At 46.4% G+C, this 9,783-nt stretch overlaps 1 protein-coding gene across 4 annotated transcripts in view; it reads left to right on the forward strand.

Moving 5' to 3' along the window:
* mad1l1 (mitotic arrest deficient 1 like 1) overlaps positions 1 to 9,783 on the forward strand; it is a 108,828-nt gene that overhangs the window by 57,973 nt on the left and 41,072 nt on the right. For all 4 annotated transcript variants that reach the window (XM_045710464.1, XM_045710460.1, XM_045710467.1 and 1 more), the window contains one exon: positions 8,063 to 8,279. In XM_045710464.1, coding sequence (XP_045566420.1) covers positions 8,063 to 8,279 — 217 coding nt within the window. The remainder of the gene's footprint in view (positions 1 to 8,062; positions 8,280 to 9,783) is intronic.

A 9,783-nucleotide genomic window follows, 5' to 3' on the forward strand; every position in this document is an offset into this window, starting at 1 on the left:
GGAACAGTGTTTTATATTGTAGTCCAGACCAGACCTCCCTAGAATAGGAGTGACTAAACAGGAACAGTGTTTTATATTGAGGTCCAGACCAGACCTCCCTAGAATAGGAGTTACTAAACAGGAACAGTGTTTTATATTGTAGTCCAGACCAGACCTCCCTAGAATAGGAGTGACTAAACAGGAACAGTGTTTTATATTGTAGTCCAGACCAGACCTACCTAGAATAGGAGTGACTAAACAGGAACAGTGTTTTATATTGTAGTCCAGACCAGACCTCCCTAGAATAGGAGTGACTAAACAGGAACAGTGTTTTATATTGTAGTCCAGACCAGACCTACCTAGAATAGGAGTGACTAAACAGGAACAGTGTTTTATATTGTAGTCCAGACCAGACCTCCCTAGAATAGGAGTGACTAAACAGGAACAGTGTTTTATATTGTAGACCAGACCAGACCTCCCTAGAATAGAAGTGACTAAACAGGAACAGTGTTTTATATTGTAGTCCAGACCTCCCGAGAATAGGAGTGACTAAACAGGAACAGTGTTTTATATTGTAGATCAGACCTCCCTAGAATAGGAGTGACTAAACAGGAACAGTGTTTTATATTGTAGACCAGACCAGACCTCCCTAGAATAGGAGTGACTAAACAGGAACAGTGTTTTATATTGTAGTCCAGACCTCCCTAGAATAGGAGTGACTAAACAGGAACAGTGTTTTATATTGAGGTCCAGACCAGACCTCCCTAGAATAGGAGTGACTAAACAGGAACAGTGTTTTATATTGTAGTCCAGACCTCCCTAGAATAGGAGTGACTAAACAGGAACAGTGTTTTATATTGAGGTCCAGACCAGACCTCCCTAGAATAGGAGTTACTAAACAGGAACAGTGTTTTATATTGTAGTCCAGACCTCCCTACAATATTACTAAGGAACAGTGTTTTATATTGTAGTCCAGACCAGACCTCCCTAGAATAGGAGTGACTAAACAGGAACAGTGTTTTATATTGTAGTCCAGACCAGACCTGCCTCGAATAGGAGTGACTAAACAGGAACAGTGTTTTATATTGTAGTCCAGACCAGACCTACCTAGAATAGGAGTGACTAAACAGGAACAGTGTTTTATATTGTAGTCCAGACCAGACCTCCCTAGAATAGGAGTGACTAAACAGGAACAGTGTTTTATATTGTAGTCCAGACCAGACCTACCTAGAATAGGAGTGACTAAACAGGAACAGTGTTTTATATTGTAGTCCAGACCAGACCTACCTCGAATAGGAGTGACTAAACAGGAACAGTGTTTTATATTGTAGTCCAGACCAGACCTACCTAGAATAGGAGTGACTAAACAGGAACAGTGTTTTATATTGTAGTCCAGACCAGACCTCCCTAGAATAGGAGTGACTAAACAGGAACAGTGTTTTATATTGTAGTCCAGACCAGACCTACCTAGAATAGGAGTGACTAAACAGGAACAGTGTTTTATATTGTAGTCCAGACCAGACCTCCCTAGAATAGGAGTGACTAAACAGGAACAGTGTTTTATATTGTAGTCCAGACCTCCCTAGAATAGAAGTGACTAAACAGGAACAGTGTTTTATATTGTAGTCCAGACCTCCCGAGAATAGGAGTGACTAAACAGGAACAGTGTTTTATATTGTAGTCCAGACCTCCCTAGAATAGGAGTGACTAAACAGGAACAGTGTTTTATATTGAGGTCCAGACCAGACCTCCCTAGAATAGGAGTTACTAAACAGGAACAGTGTTTTATATTGTAGTCCAGACCAGACCTCCCTAGAATAGGAGTTACTAAACAGGAACACTGTTTTATATTGTAGTCCAGACCAGACCTACCTAGAATAGGAGTGACTAAACAGGAACAGTGTTTTATATTGTAGATCAGACCTCCCTAGAATAGGAGTGACTAAACAGGAACAGTGTTTATATTGTAGATCAGACCTCCCTAGAATAGGAGTGACTAAACAGGAACAGTGTTTTATATTGTAGTCCAGACCAGACCTCCCTAGAATAGGAGTGACTAAACAGGAACAGTGTTTTATATTGAGGTCCAGACCAGACCTCCCTAGAATAGGAGTTACTAAACAGGAACAGTGTTTTATATTGTAGTCCAGACCAGACCTCCCTAGAATAGGAGTGACTAAACAGGAACAGTGTTTTATATTGTAGTCCAGACCAGACCTACCTAGAATAGGAGTGACTAAACAGGAACAGTGTTTTATATTGTAGTCCAGACCAGACCTCCCTAGAATAGGAGTGACTAAACAGGAACAGTGTTTTATATTGTAGTCCAGACCAGACCTACCTAGAATAGGAGTGACTAAACAGGAACAGTGTTTTATATTGTAGTCCAGACCAGACCTCCCTAGAATAGGAGTGACTAAACAGGAACAGTGTTTTATATTGTAGACCAGACCAGACCTCCCTAGAATAGAAGTGACTAAACAGGAACAGTGTTTTATATTGTAGTCCAGACCTCCCGAGAATAGGAGTGACTAAACAGGAACAGTGTTTTATATTGTAGATCAGACCTCCCTAGAATAGGAGTGACTAAACAGGAACAGTGTTTTATATTGTAGACCAGACCAGACCTCCCTAGAATAGGAGTGACTAAACAGGAACAGTGTTTTATATTGTAGTCCAGACCTCCCTAGAATAGGAGTGACTAAACAGGAACAGTGTTTTATATTGAGGTCCAGACCAGACCTCCCTAGAATAGGAGTGACTAAACAGGAACAGTGTTTTATATTGTAGTCCAGACCTCCCTAGAATAGGAGTGACTAAACAGGAACAGTGTTTTATATTGAGGTCCAGACCAGACCTCCCTAGAATAGGAGTTACTAAACAGGAACAGTGTTTTATATTGTAGTCCAGACCTCCCTACAATAGGAGTTACTAAACAGGAACAGTGTTTTATATTGTAGTCCAGACCAGACCTCCCTAGAATAGGAGTGACTAAACAGGAACAGTGTTTTATATTGTAGTCCAGACCAGACCTGCCTCGAATAGGAGTGACTAAACAGGAACAGTGTTTTATATTGTAGTCCAGACCAGACCTACCTAGAATAGGAGTGACTAAACAGGAACAGTGTTTTATATTGTAGTCCAGACCAGACCTCCCTAGAATAGGAGTGACTAAACAGGAACAGTGTTTTATATTGTAGTCCAGACCAGACCTACCTAGAATAGGAGTGACTAAACAGGAACAGTGTTTTATATTGTAGTCCAGACCAGACCTACCTCGAATAGGAGTGACTAAACAGGAACAGTGTTTTATATTGTAGTCCAGACCAGACCTACCTAGAATAGGAGTGACTAAACAGGAACAGTGTTTTATATTGTAGTCCAGACCAGACCTCCCTAGAATAGGAGTGACTAAACAGGAACAGTGTTTTATATTGTAGTCCAGACCAGACCTACCTAGAATAGGAGTGACTAAACAGGAACAGTGTTTTATATTGTAGTCCAGACCAGACCTCCCTAGAATAGGAGTGACTAAACAGGAACAGTGTTTTATATTGTAGTCCAGACCTCCCTAGAATAGAAGTGACTAAACAGGAACAGTGTTTTATATTGTAGTCCAGACCTCCCGAGAATAGGAGTGACTAAACAGGAACAGTGTTTTATATTGTAGATCAGACCTCCCTAGAATAGGAGTGACTAAACAGGAACAGTGTTTTATATTGTAGTCCAGACCAGACCTCCCTAGAATAGGAGTTACTAAACAGGAACAGTGTTTTATATTGTAGTCCAGACCAGACCTCCCTAGAATAGGAGTTACTAAACAGGAACAGTGTTTTATATTGTAGTCCAGACCTCCCTAGAATAGGAGTGACTAAACAGGAACAGTGTTTTATATTGTAGTCCAGACCAGACCTCCCTAGAATAGGAGTGACTAAACAGGAACAGTGTTTTATATTGTAGTCCAGACCTCCCTAGAATAGAAGTGACTAAACAGGAACAGTGTTTTATATTGTAGTCCAGACCTCCCGAGAATAGGAGTGACTAAACAGGAACAGTGTTTTATATTGTAGATCAGACCTCCCTAGAATAGGATTGACTAAACAGGAACAGTGTTTTATATTGTAGTCCAGACCTCCCTAGAATAGGAGTGACTAAACAGGAACAGTGTTTTATATTGTAGTCCAGACCAGACCTCCCTAGAATAGGAGTTACTAAACAGGAACAGTGTTTTATATTGTAGTCCAGACCTCCCTAGAATAGGAGTGACTAAACAGGAACAGTGTTTTATATTGTAGTCCAGACCAGACCTCCCTAGAATAGGAGTGACTAAACAGGAACAGTGTTTTATATTGTAGTCCAGACCTCCCTAGAATAGAAGTGACTAAACAGGAACAGTGTTTTATATTGTAGTCCAGACCTCCCGAGAATAGGAGTGACTAAACAGGAACAGTGTTTTATATTGTAGATCAGACCTCCCTAGAATAGGATTGACTAAACAGGAACAGTGTTTTATATTGTAGTCCAGACCTCCCTAGAATAGGAGTGACTAAACAGGAACAGTGTTTTATATTGTAGTCCAGACCTCCCTAGAATAGGAGTGACTAAACAGGAACAGTGTTTTATATTGTAGTCCAGACCTCCCTAGAATAGGAGTGACTAAACAGGAACAGTGTGTTGTGATATTAGAGATGATTCACCCTCTTAGTGATCCATCTCTCTGCTCTCCTCTCCCTCCCCCTTTCTCTGTCTGTCCATATTAATGAATGGGTTAGGGTCGGGTTAGATGTGTGTGTTTGTAGGTAATATCCCTGTTTAAAAGAGGAAATGGGAAAACATATATTTTATTTTTTACCTCTGATCTGTCCATCTATCCTGTGACTCGTCTATCAATGTTTTCAGTGTGTGACACTGAGTGTTTTACCACGGTTTTGACAGTGTGTGACACTGAGGGTTCTACCACGGTTTTGACAGTGTGTGTGACACTGAGGGTTCTACCACGGTTTTGACAGTGTGTGTGACACTGAGGGTTCTACCACGGTTTTGACAGTGTGTGTGACACTGAGGGTTCTACCACGGTTTTGACAGTGTGTGTGACACTGAGGGTTCTACCACGGTTTTGACAGTGTGTGTGACACTGTGTTTTAATATTCAATATTTATTACATCTGTGACAGGCTTGGATAAACTAGGAAGTTCCACTTTTACATACTAAGTTTAGAAACTCGGGGAAGTAGTGTCGTGTGCTTGACTGGACCGGAACACCGGTACTGGCTTCCGGAACCTTATAGAATCCTGGCTTGAAAAATATCAGCATTCCGTCTCCTAAATCTAAATGGTACCGGCATCCGTTTCAGTCCTCTTCAAGCACTGGTCAGTGTGGTTGAGTGGTTCCACAGGCACACCATCAACACTATAGGTGTGTACCTACGTACAGAAGAAGTCCATAAGCAGAAATTGACAATTTTTCTTTGTCGCGTTCTTCTTCTTGTCTTTGTCCTTCGATGTTTTCCCTGGTTAGATCTGTCCTTTCCTCCGCCCCTCATTCCCCTCTCCTTTATTGGGCCAGCATCGCTGCAGGCCAAATCAAATGGAATTTAGCCACTAATCAGAGAGAGAGATGGAGGCATTAGTGTGTGTTGGTATTAAAGACCCAGGGCTGTCAGATACATTCTTGCCCTTGACTAAGAAGCAGTTTTTGTTTCTTTATGACTGTTTTAATTGAAAACAATCACGGTAAGGTTCTTAACTGTTACCCAGAAATCATTTAATTACTCAGATGAAATGTGCTGCGTTGGACCTTTTAAGATCAGATGGACTCATTTACTCTGTAAACATTAAGAGAAGAGGGAGGGAGGGGTGAGGAGAGGGAGGGGGTGAGAAGAGGGAGGGGTGAGGGGGGAGGGGTGAGGAGAGGGAGGGAGGGGGAGGAGTGGGAGGGAGGGGGAGGGGTGAGGAGAGGGGGGGAGGGGGAGGAGGAGGGGGGGAGGGGTGAGGAGAGGGGGAGAGGTGAGGAGGAGGGGGATGGAGGGGTGAGGAGAGGGAGAGGTGAGGGGGAGGGAGGGAGAGGTGAGGGGAGGGAGGGAGGGGTGAGGAGAGGGATGGGGTGAGGAGAGGGAGGAGGGATGGAGGGGTGAGGAGAGGAGGGAGGAGGAGGGATGGAGGGGTGAGGAGAGGAGGGGTGAGGAGAGGGAGGGAGGGAGGGGTGAGGAGAGGGAGGGAGGGAGGGGTGAGGAGATGGAGGGGTGAGGAGAGGGAGGGAGGATGGAGGGGTGAGGAGAGGGAGGGAGGGTGAGGAGAGGGAGGGAGGGAGGAGGGGGGATGGAGGGGTGAGGAGAGGGAGAGAGACCACACTTTAAGCATTGAGATCTGTGAAAGTGGATTAATAAAAGCACAACCGTATTAACCAGGACGCAATGACTCCCATGTATTTTAGAACCAGAGGGATCTGTCTGCTATGCCTCTCTCTGTCTGCCTGCTTAACTGCCTGCCTGTCTCTGTCTGTCTGCCTGCCTGTCCCTCGGTCTGCCTGCCTGTCCCTCAGTCCTACAATACTAGACATGAATACTATTTGAAGTGGAGGTTAAGGCTGAGACCCCGGGAAGACAGTGGAGGTTAAGGCTGAGACGCCGGGAAGACAGTGGAGGTTAAGGCTGAGACGCCGGGAAGACAGTGGATGTTAAGGCTGAGACGCCGGGAAGACAGTGGATGTTAAGGCTGAGACGCCGGGAAGACAGTGATGTTAAGGCTGAGACGCCGGGAAGACAGTGATGTTAAGGCTGAGACGCTGGGAAGACAGTGGAGGTTAAGGCTGAGACGCCGGGAAGACAGTGATGTTAAGGCTGAGACGCCGGGAAGACAGTGGAGGTTAAGGCTGACCGACGTCTAAAAGCAGCAAGTGGTAGTCCCGTCTCTTACTGTCCCGTGGTGTGATAGATCTCCTGCTGGTAGTCCCGTCTCTTACTGTCCCGTGGTGTGATAGATCTCCTGCTGGTTGTCCCGTCTCTTACTGTCCCGTGGTGTGATGGACATCTCCTGCTGGTAGTCCCGTCTCTTACTGTCCCGTGGTGTGATAGATCTCCTGCTGGTTGTCCCGTCTCTTACCGTCCCGTGGTGTGATAGATCTCCTGCTGGTTGTCCCGTCTCTTACTGTCCCGTGGTGTGATAGATCTCCTGCTGGTTGTCCCGTCTCTTACTGTCCCGTGGTGTGATAGATCTCCTGCTGGTTGTCCCGTCTCTTACCGTCCCGTGGTGTGATAGATCTCCTGCTGGTTGTCCCGTCTCTTACTGTCCCGTGGTGTGATAGATCTCCTGCTGGTAGTCCCGTCTCTTACCGTCCCGTGGTGTGATAGATCTCCTGCTGGTTGTCCCGTCTCTTACTGTCCCGTGGTGTGATAGAGATCTCCTGCTGGTTGTCCCGTCTCTTACCGTCCCGTGGTGTGATAGAATCTCCTGCTGGTAGTCCCGTCTCTTACTGTCCCGTGGTGTGATAGAGATCTCCTGCTGGTTGTCCCGTCTCTTACCGTCCCGTGGTGTGATAGAGATCTCCTGCTGGTTGTCCCGTCTCTTACTGTCCCGTGGTGTGATAGATCTCCTGCTGGTAGTCCCGTCTCTTACTGTCCCGTGGTGTGATAGAGCTCTCCTGCTGGTAGTCCCGTCTCTTACCGTCCCGTGGTGTGATGTAGATCTCCTGCTGGTTGTCCCGTCTCTTACCGTCCTGTGGTGTGATGGAGATCTCCTGCTGGTGGCTGTTTGCACTGATTCAACATGTGAAATTGTCAGGAAAATTTATGTAAAATGATGACTGGTATTCTGGTAAGAATCAGTTCTGGTGTGTTTCTAAAGCATGTCTGACTCGTCTCTCTCTCTGTCCCCCCTCTCTCTGTCCCCCCCTCTCTCTGTCCCCCCTCTCTCTGTCCCCCCTCTCTCTGTCCCCCCCTTCTCTCTGTCCCCCCTCTCTCTCTCCCCCCTCTCTCTCTCTCTCCCCCTCTCTCTCTGTCCCCCTCTCTCTCTCTCTTCTCTCTCTCTCCTTTCTCTCTGTCCCCCTCTCTCTCTCTCTCCCCCTCTCTCTCCCCCTCTCTCTCCAGGGAGACTACAACCCGGTCAAAACCAAAGTCCTCCACTTCAGTCTGAACCCTACGAGCATGGCCAAACAGCAGCGTGTGGAGGAAGTGGAAGCGCTGAGGGCAGAAGTGGAGTGTTTGAGAGAACACCTCCGCTCACTGCAGACAGGGGGAGCTGTCCCTCTTGCTGCTGCTGCAGGAGAGACCAGCCTCAGTCTACCTCCCTCACAGGAGGTCCTGGGTAAGAGGAAACACACAACTCACTGACAGCTTTTCACTGGAGAATGGGCAAGCCTCTAACTTCAGTCTCTCTCTCTACCTTCAGCCTCTGTACGTACATTAATCCTCTTTCTCTACCCTCAGCCTCTTTCTCTACCTTCATTTTTGTCATCCTCTTTTTCTGCCATCGGCCTCTCTCTCTCTGCCGTCGGCCTCTCTCTCTCTGCCGTCGGCCTCTCTCTCTCTGCCGTCGGCCTCTCTCTCTCTGCCGTCGGCCTCTCTCTCTCTGCCGTCGGCCTCTCTCTCTCTGCCGTCGGCCTCTCTCTCTCTGCCGTCGGCCTCTCTCTGCCGTCGGCCTCTCTCTGCCGTCGGCCTCTCTCTGCCGTCGTCGGCCTCTCTCTGCCGTCGTCGGCCTCTCTCTGCCGTCGGCCTCTCTCTGCCGTCGGCCTCTCTCTCTCTCTGCCGTTGGCCTCTCTCTCTCTCTGCCGTCGGCCTCTCTCTCTCTCTCTCTGCCGTCGGCCTCTCTCTCTCTCTCTCTCTCTGCCGTCGGCCTCTCTCTCTCTCTCTCTGCCGTCGGCCTCTCTCTCTCTCTCTGCCGTCGGCCTCTCTCTCTCTCTCTGCCGTCGGCCTCTCTCTCTCTCTCTGCCGTCGGCCTCTCTACCTTTTCGTATTTTATTAGGATTCCCATTAACTGTTGCTAAAGCAGCAGCTACTCTTCCTGGGGTCCACATGAAACATGATATAATGCTCTTCCTGGGGTCCACACACAACATGAAACATGATATAATACTGTTCCTGGGGTCCACACAACATGAAACATGATATAATTCTCTTCCTGGGGTCCACACACAACATGAAACATGATATAATTCTCTTCCTGGGGTCCACACACAACATGAAACATGATATAATTATCTTCCTGGGGTCCACACAACATGAAACATGATATAATACTCTTCCTGGGGTCCACACAACATGAAACATGATATAATTATCTTCCTGGGGTCCACACAACATGAAACATGATATAATTCTCTTCCTGGGGTCCACACACAACATGAAACATGATATAATGCTCTTCCTGCGGTCCACACAACATGGAACATGATATAATTCTCTTCCTGGGGTCCACACAACATGAAACATGATATAATACTCTTCCTGGGGTCCACACACAACAGGAAACATGATATAATTCTCTTCCTGGGGTCCACACAACATGAAACATGATATAATTCTCTTCCTGGGGTCCAAACACAACATGATATAATTCTCTTCCTGTGGTCTACACACATCATGATAGAATTCTCTTCCTGGGGTCCACACAACATGAAACATGATATAATACTCTTCCTGGGGTCCACACACAACATGAAACATGATATAATGCTCTTCCTGCGGTCCACACACACATGAAACATGATATAATTCTCTTCCTGGGGTCCACACACAACAGGAAACATGATATAATTCTCTTCCTGGGGTCCACACAACAGGAAACATGATATAATTATCTTCCTGGGGTC

The sequence above is a fragment of the Salmo salar genome, chromosome ssa02, assembly GCF_905237065.1.
Source record: "Salmo salar chromosome ssa02, Ssal_v3.1, whole genome shotgun sequence".
Lineage (NCBI taxonomy): Eukaryota > Metazoa > Chordata > Actinopteri > Salmoniformes > Salmonidae > Salmo > Salmo salar.